General features: G+C 40.4%; 1 protein-coding gene across 2 annotated transcripts in view; it reads right to left on the bottom strand.

The window, feature by feature from the left end:
* Nucleotides 1-18,084, bottom strand: part of SLC2A12 (solute carrier family 2 member 12) — a 56,214-nt gene that overhangs the window by 20,204 nt on the left and 17,926 nt on the right. For both annotated transcript variants that reach the window (XM_061207065.1, XM_061207066.1), the window contains exon 2: nucleotides 15,749-17,086. In XM_061207065.1, coding sequence (XP_061063048.1) covers nucleotides 15,749-17,086 — 1,338 coding nt within the window. The remainder of the gene's footprint in view (nucleotides 1-15,748; nucleotides 17,087-18,084) is intronic.

Here is an 18,084-nt window from a genome sequence, read left to right as displayed (position 1 = left end):
AATCAGGCTATTGTCACATGCCACAGTAAAATGGTGGCTCTCTCTGGCTGTCCTCATTATCCCCTTCCCCTTCCCTGATGATAGGCCCACAGGGGGTGCTTTGTGCTATCTGCTTGTGAAGAATCCAGAGTAGTCAGAGATATAATAACTCTTCCACAGTGAGTGAAGCCACTCACTGCAGGTTAGCAGGCCCTGCAACAATTCTCCTCGATGCCTATTATTTCACCTTTAACCCCATTATTCCAGGCCCACCTCAGCAATATGTACTTCTATAAATGTCAGAGTCTGCACATGTCTTTAAAGTCTTCTCTAGGTTACAAGGGTTGAGGAAATTTTGGTCTTGCTGGGAGATAATTGTCCACAAATATTGAAACTCATATTTCACATGGCATTAAATCACCAGGGCTGCCCATTAGAACTTGCCTGATCCAGATGAAATCTGCAGTGTTTATGGCTGCACAGAGTGTCATAAAAAGACCATGAAGGACAAATACGTTGAAATGTCTTTGTTTGCAATGGAGGACATGAACTTGAATGAATAGGGCCAATCAGTGGAAATGGCTGAGCTCTATCACATATCAACAGCCACACTTAGCTCCTCCCTCCTCCGTATTTCAGCCACTGCTGAACATTTTTTTCCACTGAGGCTGTCATTTCTCTCCCTGTACTTTCAGATTCAAACCCCGCAGCATTTCGGGCATGCTTTCCATTTGCCTTGAGCATCTTCTGAACCACCAGGCATGGCAGCCTCAGGTTTGAAAGATTCATGGAGGGCTTGAAACTCTTACCAGGGAACTCCTAGCAACTTTGGAGGAAGTTCTACACTTAGGCTGCAGAGTTCTCAACAACTTGATGGAGCCAGTGTCCTATACTTTGTGGGAGTGAAGCCAATTAAATTATGGCCTTATAAGTTCCTTGAGTGGGAAAGTCATGTCCTTTAAAAATATACTCCACCATAGGCCACCATCTCCAATATCAGCAGTGATATTGTAGCTTTATTTTTATTTTTATTTTTTGTATTCTCCCTTTTCTCAGTCTCTCTGAGTTTTGCTTACTCCTGGCCTCTTTTAAAATACTTTTTTCAAGAATATGATCTTGGATTACTTAACAAACCAAGGAAAACAATGAAATAAAACCTCAATGTTCCCAGTCTTTCTATCTTAATGATTTCTAGTCAGAATCAACTGAAATGATTTCTTAAAATATTTTTGGGGAAATTGGATTAAATGAAATAACCCTTAATAAAAAATGTCAGAGTTAAAAATGGAGCCCTTTTGTGATCAGGTACTAATTGGGAATAAGAACGGTGGCAGTGGTCTCCAAACTTTCTTGCTTGTGGAGCCTTTAAAATAATTAGAAAAACTAAGTACTTTCTTTCATTTATAAATCAACATCTAACATTTTTTTACCATAAATTTAAATGACAGCAAAAGATGCAATTTCTATAGTATTTTTAAACTCTATATTTAGAGTAGAGAATAATTATATCACTCAAGTATTTCCAGTGGAATTTAAATACAATACCTATTTGATACTCATCTTCATCCATTTAAAAAATATAACAATAAGGCATTTAACATAAAGTTGACATTGTTTTCAAATAGATGAGACATGGGGGACTTCCTTGGTGGTCCAGTGGTTAAGACTCTGCGCTTTCAATGCAGGGGACGCAGGTTCGGTTCCTGGTCAGGGAACTAGGATCCCACATGCCGCGTGGCATAGGCAAAAAAAAAAAAAGGGAGATGAAATGTACTGTTCTCAAGAATAATAAAAATAGATGGGGAGTTGAAAAAGGTTGTTAATAGGAGTGTCACTACATTCTTTAACAACAAAAGTTTGTTGTAATGATATATCATCTGATAACTTGATTAGGTCATCCTACAGTTCTGTTGAAAGCAAATTATTGGAAATATCTAGGCTTATGAGAGAATTATTATCTAGTCATTAGAGTCATTTTTCCATACCACACCTACACCAATATTTCCAACTGCCTTTTTGATGAGTGTTCCTAAGGTTTTTATAATTGGGGACATATATCATAATAAGATTTCTGGTGGGGGCTTCCCTGGTGGCGCAGTGGTTGAGAATCTGCCTGCCAATGCAGGGGACACGGGTTCGAGCCCTGGTCTGGGAAGATCCCACATGCCGCGGAGCAACTGGGCCCGTGAGCCACAACTACTGAGCCTGCGCGTCTGGAGCCTGTGCTCCGCAACAAGAGAGGCCGCGATAGCGAGAGGCCCGTGCACCGCGATGAAGAGTGGCCCCTGCTTGCCGCAACTAGAGAAAGCCCTCGCACAGAAACGAAGACCCAAAACAGACAAAAATAAAAATAAGTAAATATATAAATTTAAAAAAATAAAAATAAATAAAAGATTTCTGGTGGGTAACAGGTGTGATTTCTTTTACGTGGAAGAATAGTTATTACTGGGAAGACAGGGAAGAAGAAATTTTAGGAAACAGACTTTTCCTAAAAATCCAAAAATTGATTTCCTTTGATGTTTCATTGAAGGAATATTCCAGAACGTAGCCCCCAGGATTATGCTTATCCCAATTTGCAGATCACTGAACTAGAGTTCAAAAGGCAAAACAAAAAAGGGAAGGAGATACAAGAAATTAGTCTTTTCTGGTTTACACTATAACTTGAATGTCATGTTTCACAGGTAACATTTTATGCTGTGCTTTTTTCATGAATGATGCTTCAGACTTCAATGAGAAAAGTATTAATAGTTTTTAATGTTACAGGTGTTCCTTGGAAAAATGCTTAACATTGTGTTCTGAAAAACAATAAAGTAACAGGTGAATGCTGTGTTTATTAAGATAGTGTTAAAACCTTAGTCTGTTTCTTTAATGTCTTTACTGTCTGATATTCGTAATTTTCAAGGGCATGGAACTATGATCATAGCGTGGGATGGAGAGGAAAGTTAAACACCGATGCATTATATTATGTGAAGAGTTGCTGACGGCAATGTAGTAAATGGTGTTACTTCTCTTTGTTTAGCTGTGCTCATGCTACAAAAATGTAGTTTTAGACTCTTTGGTTCTATTAGGTACCACTGTGCATCATTTAACTCCGAAGAGGAAAGTGACATTTAATTAGCTAAGGCACATATCTCTTTAAGTTTTTCCTCTTTTGCTGGGGTGCAAATTTAGTATAAAACCATTCAGATCCTATTATTTGTTTACTTTGCATTATTGCAACGACTAACACCAGAGGACCATATAAATCACCACTTTAATCAAGCAAAATAACTTTTAACTTCAGTAACTGGAAAAAAAAAGGAACAGTATTGGTGTGAATATTGATGATAACTGAAATGTAAGATTTAAAAGAAAAAAAAAGATTTGAAAGATCTTAAAGGTAGACACAATTAACACAAACCCATTGTGTGAATACGATTGTATAATGGCTACATTTGATAATAAAATTCTCCTGTTTAAAGAATAATAATTTAATCAATATGCCTTTTCTCTAAGCATATGTGATTATCCAAGAAGAATGGTAGAAAAAGAAGATGAGCACTAAAAAAGTCTTTGACGGTGATGGTTTGGAATATTAGAGGCCTGGTGTCTAGGAGGAAATATGAAGAATATCAAAATATCTTTGAAAACATTTGATATAATTCTGGTCTGCAAGCCTTTGTTCTAAACCCTGTATATCTTAGAGTGAAGCGACTGAGTAAACTTCCAAATTAGAACCTGCTGTTCCACACCCCTGGAATTGTCATAATTTTTAGCTGTGCAAACATCACATAAACAATTGCTTTTGGAAGAGCTAGAGTTATTTAGGTATAAAATCTAAATTTAAATGTTATGGCAGATGAGTCATATGCTTCCTACTGATACCCATCCTCCAAAAGACTGGTTAAACTCCATAAAACCAAACAAAACAAAAAGCTAGGCTCTACAATCTTTGTACCTTAAAAAGTTCTAATTTCTTGTTTTAAACAGAAAAGTGGCCTTTTTAGAATATTTGAGTTGAAAGACAATTTTTCATGGGTCTCGCATTTCAGCATGTCTCATGAGAAAAGGCACTGATTTTGTTCTAGGCTGTCTTTCTAAGGATGTTCATATAACAAACAACCTTGGAAGATAGAGTGTCCCCTCTAGAGCAAAGTTTTGTTTACTATCCAGTAAGTTAAAGATAATGTCTCCCTCCAGGGGAAAAATCAGGCTGGCTTACTGTCTATTATAAAAGATTTGGGTTCCCTAAGCTTGGGGTTCCTCTCCTCTAAAATAACCTGGTCTATGTATAGGTGTCACCTGGCCTGGTTCATGATGCCCTGTGGGTATTGGGGCTTGGGGAATTTGTGCAAATGCTGATAGTCTGGCTATTGCTATTGCTATGAATAATAAACTGTCCTTTGTCTCTGACCAAGGAGTCTTGTGTCTTTTGCCAAAATCCATGAAACTGAGGCTAACTTGTAAGCTTGCAAGTGGGCTCAAATATCAGCCAGTTTACAGTTCTTGAGAGTTTGATTACTTGTGGCTATGGTATGATTTTTCTACAAAGATCTTTTATTACTATTATTAACTTTAGACTTCCAGCTTACATCTGAGAAATTTAACGTGATTGTTAAGCCTGAGATAATCCATTGAAATATTTCTATAAGCTCTAACACTAATTAAGTAAACAAATTCCAGGCTCAGACTTCTACATATTTCTCTTAGGAAAACCAGGAAGGAATTGTCTCAAATCTTTTTTGGAGAGAGTTAAGTTCTAAAACATTCAATTACTAAACCAAGGTAGGAATTATTATCCCATGATATGACTAATCTCAATCTCTCTCTTTTTTTTTTTTTCCCACTCTAGGGGAAACGTTGAATCTTGTATTTGGAGCAAATATGGAAATTTGGAAATGAATATTTTGGCTAACACCATACATTTTTTTAAATGGCCTTAATTTTAGTAAATTTACAACATGAAACTTCTTTAGTCATCAAATGAATTAGAGGTGGCCACACATCCTCAATTGAGTAGTTTTACTCAGATATAACTTTTGGTCAAATGTGCATGGGGTTCCCCACAAACCACTTTTATTTCTGATGGCCTAGATATTGACACAGATTCATACTAGAGGAGATCAGGATATGTCAACCCCAGACTAGAGAGACAGCTCCCCTTCATCACAGAAGCTGAGAGAGTTCCAGAAACTTTTTTTGACTCATCTAACAAATATTTCTTGAGCCCCTATTGTGGGCCAGGCCCTAGGTTAGGCTCAAGGAAACAACAACGAACAAGCCAAAGTTTGTGTGCACACAGGACACAGAGTCTAAATTAGTTGCACCAACTTAGAAGAATGGACAGTTGGGTGTTTCTCAACCTAAATCACACCTTTCACCAAAGACTCAGAATTTTCTGTAACACCTGTCTGATAACCTAGAAAGCTCTCTTGACTGTAGGTAGTGCAGAAATGAACCATATTTCAAGCAACACATGTATTTTCTTTAGTCTTGACCTAACTGGAATGGTGCATAGAAAGGAGGTGAGGAGGACCATGGCATCATAATTCAATATGGGGCTATGGAGCATCTGCTGTGTCTCCTGATGTGCCTTAAGCAAAATGACTGCTGGGGTCAGTGCTGGCCTTACCAAAACTATACATCTCTTGTCTAGACCATGGCCAGATATTTTTAAATAGCACTAATAACTAAGTGTATTGAGTCCATGCCACACACCAGGCACTGCACTAGGTACACATCATACAAATGGCTCTGTTCAACCCCACAGTTACACTGTGAGGTGGATCAGGAAGCTGAAGCCTAGGCAGATGGATTGACCTGCCTGGGGTCCTACACTGTAGAGCTGTGATTCAAGGTCAGGCAGCCTAATGCCAAAGCGTAGTCTGAATTCACACACTCTGTTGTATAGCCTCCAAAGGCTTTCTGCTCTTCTCCTAAACCTCCAAGCTCAGGTCCCCCTTAAGGCCACTTGATGTTATCCCTGATCCTTCTTTATTTTTCTTCATCACTCTTACCTCCACCTAAATGGTGACACTTCTCTCCTCCTGAAGTTGTATTATACATGCCTTCATTTTCTGGCTTATTGCCTGTCCCCACCACTAGCTCCACTGGGGCGAGGTGTGGCTCTCACTCATCCATCCCTGAATCCCCAGCAATGGGTACCATGTCCAGTGGGTTGTGGTGAGCAATCCACACGTGCTGGACAAGTAAGTGAGCAGATGAATCCCTACCACTTTCTCCCTCTCTCCTCTCTTCCTGGTCACTCCAAGATGCTTTCTTGCTGGAACTCCTGCCTATTTGGTAGAAGAGATTGGGGGAGGTGATTTGCTGTCACCTGTCATTCAGTCTTCAGTGTAAAGTTCCGCTTGAACTTGTGAATACAAAGGCAGTTAAAGGATGACAGTCATAGCCTCATTACAGAACTTAATATATGACCTTGGACAAATTCTTTCCATCTGCTCTAATGAAAAGATATTAGTCATGAGATGGAAGAGGAGTTTAATTAATTTATGGACAGAGGAATTTTTGGATTTAAAAAAAGCCCTAATAATTGTTTTTTAAAATTACTTAATTTATTTTTATTTTTATTATTTATTTTTTATACAGCAGGTTCTTATCTATTTTATACATATTAGTGTATACATGTCAATTCCAATCTCCCAATTCATCCCTCCACCACCCCACTCCCCTGCTTTCCCCCCTTGGTGTCCATACGTTTGTTCTCTACATCTGTGTCTCTATTTCTGCCTTGCAAACAGGGTCATCTGTACCATTTTTCTAGATTCCACATATATGCGTTAATATACGTATTTGTTTTTCTCTTTCTGACTTACTTCACTCTGTGTGACAGTCTCTAGGTCCATCCACGTCTCTACAAAGGACCCACTTTCGTTCCCTTTTATAAAAGCCCTAATAATTGTTGTGAAAAGAACAGTCACACACATTTTTCTGAGTTACAGAGACTGTTCTAAGGAGGGCAGCTACACAAGTATTACCTCAGATGAACTCATGAAATAATAACTTTACGCCTTGGGCTTGGGCTTGGGCTCATCTCTGCTTTACTTTTGAAGCCCAAGAAGAAGAGAAATCGTTATGTGGCTCTATGTCCTCACAATGTCAGGACTTTTTGGTTCTACCCTGAAGCTTGAACCACAATAAAAAAGTGTTCAGTTATTAGAAGGAGCTAAAATGATCAGGACCACCCCAGAAAGACTGGAAAGTCAAGTTAAGATTTCGAACATATTTTAAAGTGAGAGATGAGGCGTGGAAAACGGAATGTTTCATAAAAATCTCCAATAAAAGCAGTGGGGTATGTATTGCGATTTTTATTTGATGGAAGAGTTTTAGTATTAGTTACAGAGAAATGGAGGGCAGAGATTCTTAACCTCGGGCTATGAAACCCTTCAGCAGGCTAGTGAAGCCTACAGATTCCTTCATAGAATAATATTTTAAATGTATAAAATAAAATATATGAGATTACTTGGTACCAAATTTATGCCCCCTCCTGAATTCTAGATTCCAGCGTACACCTATTATTCTAAAATCAAGGAAACAGATGACCAGAAAGTAAAGTGATGTAGGGCATACACTTTAACCTAAAAATAGAAATACTTTTTGACAAGAGAAACTATGTTGTGATCTAATACAATGAAGGAATGTTGTTCTAAGCCAACACATATTTTAAAAGATTTAATAAAGATGAATTAATCTTGCTTTGATTTTGCTTTGGAACAGCAAGTGCTTTTCCCTTTATGCCCCTATTTACACAAAGGATTTGCTTCTATTACAAGTAATAAACTCTTTAAATGAAATACCTGAGCAATAATCGCATCAGGTTAATAAGTTTTATAATGCATTCATGATCTGGTATGAAAATTTGCTCTTAATAAAAATCTTCTTTAAATTCCAAATGGTTCGTGCTAATGCTCTAGAATACAATTTTGGTGATTGAATTGGAATTTTTATGGTATGTTTTCTTTAGAAAAGAAAAAATGAACTGCAGCATGAATATAAACAGAAATGACTAACTCTTAGCAAGAAAAAAAAAAGGACAATTATTCAGATCTCTTCTAAAAACCCTAAGAGAATTGACAGTCTCAAGCCACCCATGTGAATTAACTGCTTGTTTTCCTTAGAGGGAATGTTTGGGATTCTGTCTCTGACTGCTTGCCTTCTACCCTCAGGCGTGAATATCCGGATCAGTGCTTGGAACAGCAATTACAAGTTGAAGAAACCATGAGATGAAGGGTTATTTCCCTTTCCCAAACCCAAACCTCCTTCAAACTGAGATTCTCCATCTCATTAGCATTGCTTTTGTTCTAAGAAATGCTCAAAAAGACTCTCTTCTCCATGTGAAAGCAAAAAGCAAAGGTGTCCAAAAAAAAAATCTGGGACGACTTTTAGATACTGTGTCTAAAAGTAGGAATTAGTGAAATTCCCAAATAACTCTTTATGACCTGACAAAGAAATGCCCTAAATGCTTCCAACTACTTATTTCTGAGCACTGCTAACTCTCCTGCATCTTTTCTAAGAGGCAAAAACAGAAAAAGATTTTTAAAACTCACACCACAGTTGAGACAGGAGGGAAGGCGGCAAGGCACAACCTTTAAAAGAATGACATAGCTGTTGAGGATATGACAAAAACTAGTTAGAACAGATTATGCCCAAGATGGTGGAAGATTTGACTTCCAGAGGACCTTGAGCCTCATTATAAGCTCATTATAATACATTAGCATATGCTAAATGACATACACACAGGTACCATGACAGTTCCAAAGCCAACCATTAAAGGCCAAAAAGTGGGCTGTGGCCCAATTCCTGGAAATCTCTGCCCCTTCCCCAAAATAGTTGGAATAATCCTCCCACTTGTTAGCCTATGAAATTACCCAGCTCATAGAAACTAACTACCCCATATTTCGGGGCCTCTCGCCTTCTGAGATGGCCCATGCTCTGTCTATGGAGTGTGTATCTCCCTAAATAAACCTGCTTTCCCACTTAACTTTCAGGGCAGAGTCCTCTTGCCTGCCCTCTTGTATCCTTCACAAGCGTCCTATGTTAATAAATCTACTTGCCTATCACTTCGCCTCTCACTGAATTCCTTCTGTGCTGAGACGTAAAGAACCTGAGGTCCATTAAATCCTGTGACCAGGTGTGTGGTTTCAGCTGGGAGATTGTGGGTTTGAGTCCCCGCCTAAGCCAGAAATTTTAGGTTCAAGTTCCAACTGAAGTGCAGCTGGATTCGAGTCCCAGCTGAAGGAGTGAGATTAGAAGATTGTGGGTTTGAGTCCCAAACTGAGGTGTGTGGTTTCAAAGTGATGGATTGTTTTGCAAAAACATGATGGTTTCAGGAGGAACAGGAGCTTCTGTGGCAACCTAGTGTTCCCAGCTTTCCTGGTACTTAGCCTACCCACTAGATAGCTTGACACAGATAAAGAAGCACACTTTGAGATTTTTCCTGTATATTCACCTTAGTTTTAAAGTTCTTTCCCTCTCCTCCTTAGAAACATAAATGTACCCCTGCATGGTTTTCAAACAGATATATACAGTGCTGACTTAAAGGGACAGAAGGAAAAAATGTGAGATGTCGTGTCTTCCCTCAAAGAGCTTACAATCCAGTAACCACATTCTGGTTAATAAACCAAACAAGCATACAAAAGCAGTACACTATATCATTAAGGACTAAGTTGTATTATCACGCGGTAACTTCCATTTACATCATACACTATAACATCCAAAACACTTGCACATGCATTAGTTCCCTTGATGCTCACCTATACTCTGTGAGATAGGACAGGTATTATTATGCCCAATTCATGGATTTAGAGGCTTCAGAGAAAACAAATGACTTAAAAACATATAACTAGTAGGCAGAAGAACTGAGATTAGAACCTAGGTTTTGTGATTTTAAATGCAGGCTCTTTGTAGCCCAGAACTGAACTAGTCTACACTAGAAATAACTAGTAGTTCATACAAATAAAGACCTTGAAGAAATGGAGTGAATTCATAAAAGAGATAAGACTTTCACTGAGCTTTCAAGATAGGAGGGACTTGGGTAGAGTAGGGGGGGGAAGGAAAAGAGGCCACAACAGATGCTTTCTGTCTCTTGATCTGGGTGGGGAGCAATGGGGAATAAAAATGCCCAGAGAGGCAAAGCATTGCCTCATGTCACAACGCCAGGGGGGCATCATTCTCTTTATATCCCATGTGAAATCTATATGTGTTTCTATATGAATGGTAGCCCTGAAAAAACACTCCACAGACTGCGATGTAAATGGTGCCCCTTGGAGTTGTGCAGACACTCTGATGGAGTTGGGTGGGATGATGGAGAACCTTGAAAATCACACATCTTTTCCCTCCAGGATGAGTGATATAGTCGTAGAAAGAGCATGGAATTAGGCTTCAGATGTCCAGAGTTCTAGTCCTAAATCTGTGTGATCTCAATCTCTGAGAGTTTCTTGTTTCTTTTCTCTAAAAGGAAAATGTAGGACTAGATCATTTCTAATCTTCTTTTCATCTTGAAAGGCATTTGATTCTTCTGATATGAAAGAAAGTGGGAAGCCATGGAAGATTTGTGAGCTGTGGTGATGTGGGGAACACAGTTACTTAGGGGATACTGGTACGGAGGATGGTTGGGTGTGGGAAAGGCCTAGAAGGGGAAAGAACCACAGGAAGGGTCTCCCAGTAATCTAGGGATGAGATCGAAAGGGGTAGACTAGGATGGCAGAAATGGGAAGGAAAAAATGAACACAGGAACCCTTTGTGAGGGAAAATCCAAGAGCATTTGGTCATTGACTGGATTGGGAAACGGGCCCAGAACGTCAGACCTGAGTGACTGGCAGAGTGATTACCCCATGGAAAAGAAAGACAAGTCCCCTTGACATGAGGGGAATAAGAATTCAGCCTCAGCTTGTTTGTGTTCAGCTGACAGTGAAGCATCAAAATGGAAAAGTCCAGCACTCATTGGGAAAAAGGGAACAAGAAGTCATGTGAGGCAATGGAACTGGAGATACGTGACAGTCGTCAGCTCAAGGGAGACAATTAACGTTCCTGAGAAAATAAATATGAAAGCTTTTATAATGCATTAGCAAAAGAGTGTTTTTTGGTTTTATAGCTAAAGAAACAAAAGCCAAGAGACAGTAATGAAACGACCTCATGGCTTCTTTAGAACTAGATGGAATGGAAGCTAGTCATATAGTTTAACAAGTAATGTTTTAATTAAAAGAAATAAATGTCTGTCACAGAAACTGAAGACAGAATACAGAGCCTTTGACCTTCTGAAATATTTCTTTCCAGATTCACATCTATTCTCTTAGTCGAGTTTATCACCCTGGTCATTTTGTACTGTGTCAGTTTAGCTAAGCTGGAACTACATTTCCTTCCCTGTGTAGTTCTGGGTAAGGGTTGCCCAGAAGAGAAATTTGCCTGAGACTTGGAAGGCCAAAGTGACACTCAGCCCTGTGCTTGGGGGGTTGGTGCCCTGGACATCAGTGCAGGTTGTACACATTGTTGTGATCTGCTGGTTCTCCTTGTTGGCATGGGGAGCAGCCAGTGCACCCAGATCTCCTCCTCCAACTTCTCCAAGTAGCAGGCCAGGCACATGGGCAGGGCTCTGTGGAGAAGGACATCAGTTTTTCTGCAGGTGGCCTGCGTCATCAGAGTTGACATGGTGAGAGACAGATGTGGGTTCCAGGTTCTTCTTATGGATTCCAGTTTGCCCTAGCAGGGTCCCTCGTCTTTGTTCCCCCTGCCCTGCATCCAGCTTTTCCTCCCACCTGCCCTGCTGACCTGCAGAGACTTCAGGCTGCAACCAGATGCAGAAGCCACAGGCTTCACGGACTCCGCCAGCTTTTCTTTGCGGCCCTGATTAGTGACTTTCTCCTTTGCCTCTAACCGTCCCCTACCAGACCTTTGCTTGCTCAGCAGCTCCCACAATTATGGATGTCTAATCCCTGTAGAAAATTCCTTATCTCATATCACTCACAGCAGTTCTGCTTTTCTGGTAGAATTGCTCACACTGTCTTCGCATCCAGGCCTTTCAATACCTAGCCTCCCTTTAATTGACTGTACTTTGTGCATTTCACTTATTCTCAAGGGATCATTAGCTATCAGAAAAGGGTGATGAAATTTTAAACTTGATCTTAATATCTCTAAATAGGCATCACGATAGACTGGGAACCAATATTAAACCATGGCGTCTGGGGACACTATCTATAGGCTTCTGGTGCCTGGGCTGGAAGCCTCCACAGCACCCAGAACTACCCAGCTCCAGCTGTTAACAGAAAGAAAGAAACTGCTATCTTGTTTAAGCCACTGTTATTTTGGTCTTTGTTATAGCTGAGCTTGAATTCCAACCAATATACACACTAAACATTATCTTAATCAAGTTTAGTTATTCAAGTAAATGCACATCAAAAACTTCTGCATTCTCATCATTATTTTCCTTCTCTTTTAGCCTGTAGCTCAGCCTTATAAAAAAATGTACATGCTCGCTTAGCTCTAGGAGAGCTTCAGAAAAAGAGAGACTGTCTCTATCCTGCATAAAATGCAGTGGCCCATTTAATAGCCTCATGTGATGGACAATGATACACTATTTTCATTCATTCTTATTTCTAATATATCTTCAAGGAGAGGACCGAACTGACAATTAACAGTTACTATCAAGACCAACACAGTTCTGCCTGTTCTTGTCTTGGCCATTTCAGAAGACAAGAGATGTTTTCATGAGAGCAAGTCACTTAACTTCTCTCAGATTCAGTGTCTTCATTTATAAAATTTGGTGAATACTTTTCTTCCCAGGCTTGTTGTGAAGGTAAAATGAAGTATTCCAAAATATGTAAAAACTTCCTAGAGCAGTGTTTGACATAATAGGTGCCAATAAATATTAGCTGAATCTAAAGCTTAAATTATGTATTTTTAAAAATTAGTATAGAATACTATTTAAGGAATTCTAGAAGGTAAATAACAAATAGCCTCCAATAATTTTTTCCAAAATCAGATTGAGCTTCCTGAAAAGGGGAACTCTTGCTCTAATATAATAAAGTATCAAATGATATGTGAGTGACTGAGGATTTACTGTACTTTTCAAAGTTACCCAAAAACTAAAGAGAAGAAGAGTATCATGAGCTCAGGAGGACTCTTACCATGAATAGTTTGGCTCTGGAAGTTTAAGATCAATGTCTCTCATATTATAATGTGTGTCATGTCGTAACCTCTGCCAACCTGAGAGGTTCTCTGAATGAAAACAAAGAGGGCATCCTTTTCTTAATTGATCTGTGATATTTCAAAAGATTGGATCAAGAAAACTGATGCAAAAAAGAAATATTTTTAGTTTTATGATGAATATATAGGGAAAAAAAGATACCAGCAAAGGGAATCAATGGAACAATAAATACCACCTGAAGTTTATCAAGTAAGCAAACCTTATTGATATAGAAAGTTTCACAGACAAAGTTAAGTTGATTCTTTGGTACAAGGTAGCACTCATATCTTGCTCTTCTAATAGACTTTAAAGAGTTTCTGAAAATAACAATTTTAAAAAGGTGCTTACTCAAATTTCATTAGCTTTATGTATCAGAGTGGCCACATAAGTATTGTTATTGCTGCATGTTATGGCTCCCCAAAATTCATATGTTGAAACCCTAATACCCAATATGATGACATTTAGAGAAGAGGCCTTTGGGAAGTAATTAGGTCATGAGGGTGAAGCCTCCATGGTGGAATTAGTGCCCTTATGAGAAGAGACACAAAAGATCTAGTTACTTTTCTCCTCTCTCTCTCTCTCCCTCTCTCTCTCTCTCTCTCTCTCTCTCTATCTCTGTCCCATACAGCAAAAAGTCTGCCTCTACAAACCAGGAAGAGAGTCCTACCAAGAACTGAATCTCCTAGCACCTTGATCTTGAACTTCCCAGCCTCCAGACTGTGAGAAATAAATGTTTGTTCTCTAAGCCATGGCAACCCAAACTGATTAAAACAAGTGTCTCACAGGTGCACACCCAAGATAATTGAATCTTGAAAGAATGGTAGAAACCTGTTTCCAGGAAACTATTCGTTAATGATGTTTATCATTTTCAGTCTTAAGAAGCAGGGTCAGGGTCCAGGAACAGGTCAGAGAGAGCAGAGGTTGATGGTATTGTAGCATTTCCTCTACCTGCCCATGCACAGTCCCTTATGGGGAAATCTGTCTACTCATAGTGCGAAAGGAAGGGCCATCTTCTGGACATCAGTGCTTTAGATCCTGTAGTCCAATCTAGCCATAGCTGCTTAGACTAAAACAACCCCTTATGACCTGGCACAGCAAAGAGCAGTGTACATCAGATTCCCTCTATGGAATTTGAATGAATCAGTATCTAGATACTGATCTCACATAGACGTAGGAGTAGAAACTAAAAGATGAGGAAGCAGATTTGGAGAGGCCGTATCAGCCAGGTGCAAGGCCAGTTATTAATTAACTGAGATTAAGCAGGCCAAACCTGCTGGTTGCTGACCAGAAAGAAGCAGACACAGGGAGCATAGCTCAATCCATTCAACCAAAATCTCCTTGAAGACAGGGACAGTATCTGCCTTGTTCATTACTGTTTCCCTAATATTGAGCATAGTTCCTGGCTATTAAAACAATTAGTCACTCAGTACATATCATTTGAATGAAGAGTTAAGAGTGGATCACTAGGACAAGCCCTCTCCAGAAACACTGTCCAGCGTCTGGCACCAGAAACCTGCACGTGTTCATGAGATTCCTTCTCCTTCAACACAGCCTATGTCTTCTCATTATTCTTGAACCTCCAGCACTTCCCTTTATGGGAGAAAATTTGTCTGCTCCTTGATCATTGTAAACAAAAGTTTCAATATCAACTCTGTAAGAGAGGAAAGGAAGGAGGAAGAAAGGGAGAGAGATGGAGAGGAATGAGAGTAGGAGGGAGAGGTGACAGGTAGGAGGTGATGGTGGTAGAGACAGACTACCCTTGATTTTTAAGCACATCATTTTCTAGTGAGGCATAAAAAAGAGCCTTCACAACTTCCCTGCAGAGAGGTTTAGACTTTGGATGTGAGGCTAAAAGATGAAAGAACTGCAACAAACAACCTATTCTAGCAAACTCCAGAGTTTGCTCAAGAGAAGTGATTAAACTTTGTCACTGCAATAGACTGACTATATCAAATAAAACAACCTTGTAGCTACCTCCCTGTAGATTGTTTGTACTATGTTCAATGGGAATGCATTGACTCCCATTCTCCTGTTTAACAGACAGAGTAAAGTGCCCCAGGATGTTACTCTAGTGATCAAATATACTTCACTAACGCATTATCCTTTCCATAATAATTCCTTCTTAATTCCTTTCTTCTTCTTTATTACTGGAATGCATCTACTATTGTGTCTTTAAGAAAATCTAAACACAATTTTTTTTCCTTGCACCTATGAAGAAAGTAGAGAATGATATAGAAGACAATGTCCCAGTAAACTTTGTTTTCATAAAACAATATATTCTCTTGAGCAACAAATATCTTTCAAGGTCTGATTCATTCCTCATCAACTGATATTAAAGTATCCTCATGTGACAGATAATGGGAAACTAATACTTGGTTGAATACTAGTCCTGCACATTTCACACGGCAGATATAAGCCAACCATACTTTCCTCATTAGCAGAAACATCAGGTGGTCAATATCATCCCCATCTTGCTTCTAGTAGTTCCATGTATGAGGTACTATAGCAGTAGGATGCTCTGACGGGTCAAAGATAATATATAACATTCATAAGGGGAGAGAGGGAAGGAATACAAAATAAAATACTTACTTGGTCCTAGACCAATTGAAAATGCAGCAACATAAACAAGCAAGCTGGCTAAGGACAGCCATTTCAAAAAAGCTGGGATGTCCGCAGGGTCTGTGATGATCTGGTATTCAGTTTGGCTTAGCCCAGCATTCGATAAGGATGCCAAGGTCGTTTCTCCTCTCTTATCCATGTCATTTCTCGTGGGCCTTAGTGAGCTTCTGCGGGAAGCCATCCCTTTAAAGGATTCTCTAAGAGTGTCATTGCTGGCTGACAGGTTACCTGGTCCATAAAACACAGACTCATCCAAAGACTGGTTGATAGGACTATGGTTTCTGCAGATATTGGTGAAGTTCATATGGATGTTGAGGTTCACGATGCCCATGGTTACCAGTGAAGCTGCCATCACAGAGGAGCCGACACAGAGGAGGGTTTTGCTCCCAACATGGTCTACAAGAAGGGTGGCCGGGATGGTGCTGATGACCTTGACAACCCCAACCCCTGTGGAGGCGAGGCTAGCTGCCTCGTTGCTTTGGAAGCCAACGGACTTCAAAACAGTGGATGCATAGAATAATATGTTTGGCTGGCCAGTGATTTGTACAAAAAATACCAATGTTAAGCCTATCATGATTCGGGTCCTCATGTTGTCCTTTGAACGAAACAGATCCCCAAAACTGTACTGATATTCATCTTTCAGGGAAGATTTTATCGCAGTGAGTTCCTCCGTTGTATCGGAGATGGCTCTCAGCTTTCCGAGAACCTTGCTAGCAGCTTCCTCGTGTCCCTTCATCACCAGAAACCGAGGACTTGGAGGAAGAAAGTACATCGCAATCGCTTGCAAAACTCCCAAGGGAATAACAAGGCCGAACATGTATTTCCAGCCGTGGGAAACATTGGCAAACGCGTAATTTGAAATGTAGGCAAAAAGGATGCCAATGACAATCATCAGCTCGTTCAGCGACACAAGAAGGCCTCTCTTGTGTTGGGGAGCAATTTCTGCGATGTAGACACACGTGGCGATGGAAGAGAGTGAAATGGAAACCCCAATAGCAATGCGTCCCGCTATGAGAGCCGCATAAGATAAACTGATGATCAAGACCAGGCTCCCAAGTCCAAGGAGGCAGGACGACAGGATGATGGCGGCCCTTCTTCCGCACCTGTCAATCAGGACCCCTCCGATGAGAGAGGCCAGTAGGGCCCCGATGAGGAGGGAGCTCACAACCATTTCCTGCTCGTGGCAGGTCAGAGCTAACAAGGTTCTTATCTGCAGAAGAGCCCCAGAGATGAGCCCAAGTTCATACCCCACCAGGAAGCCACTGACAGCAGCCGTGACAGATGACAGGAGAGTAAACATACCGCAACCTACGAGCAGAGAGAAGAAACAGGTCAGTTCTGAATTGTGTCTGATGGAGACTTAAGCTTGTCTAAGTACGTTTTTCATAGCACATATAATCATAGTCCAATAATACACTAACCAAGACATGATTAAAGAAGGAAAAATCCTTTTTCTTTCATTTTTGGGGAGGAGAGGGGTGGAGACATTTAGAAAGTTATTTAGAAAGTTATTTCTTCTATTTGTGATGTGATGTTGGTTTTCGTTTTGAGCAGACAGATATTCGAGATAAGCAGATGACAGATGACGAGGACTGAACAAAGAAGAACACGGTTTCATTCCTGCCTTGGTGTTGGAGGAGAAATTCAGAGAGCGTGGCTCCTCGGGTCCCGCTGTCTAAGGCAAACCCTTGAGGGCAGGACAGAGAGTGAAGCAGCCTCCGGAAGGGTCCCAGTCTTCCCAGCGTGGAACCTGGGGCAAAATGAAGCACAGCCTCCAGGAAACCTGCCCTCCGGTCTCCTTGGCCGCAATCGGGCCACTGCTGGCTTTTGCTGAAACACATGAGGGTGTTGGGGGGAGGGCAGGATGTGAGCGCCTCCACGAATTCAGGGCTGGGTCTAGAAAGAAGGAGGCGGAAGTAGGTGCAGGGGAAGGACCCGACAGCATCCATCACTCACTCTGAGGAAGGAGGAAGGGGCATGGGACAGGGGGAAGAAGAACAAAAGGGGCTTTATATTGTTCCATTCTTGTAGGGTTAACATCTGAGGGAAAATGGTGAAATGTTAAAAGTCATTAATTTTCGGTGGTAGGTACATAAGTGTTTGTTACATGTCTGTAACTTGTCATAACAGAAAGGAGACAAAACAAAAAGATAAAGGCTTAGGGAGGAGTATCACAGGTCCAGGAAGCAGTAGTTTCCAAGGCCGGAGCCCAGAAAATCGCTCGTCCTGTTTTAGGAACTATGAGATGCCGGGATGTCATGTCATGTATGGGGGCACAGCATGAGCTTGGGGAGGGAGGTGGGAGG

The sequence above is a fragment of the Eubalaena glacialis genome, chromosome 12, assembly GCF_028564815.1.
Source record: "Eubalaena glacialis isolate mEubGla1 chromosome 12, mEubGla1.1.hap2.+ XY, whole genome shotgun sequence".
NCBI lineage: Eukaryota > Metazoa > Chordata > Mammalia > Artiodactyla > Balaenidae > Eubalaena > Eubalaena glacialis.
This window is presented reverse-complemented; position numbering and strand designations above follow the sequence as displayed.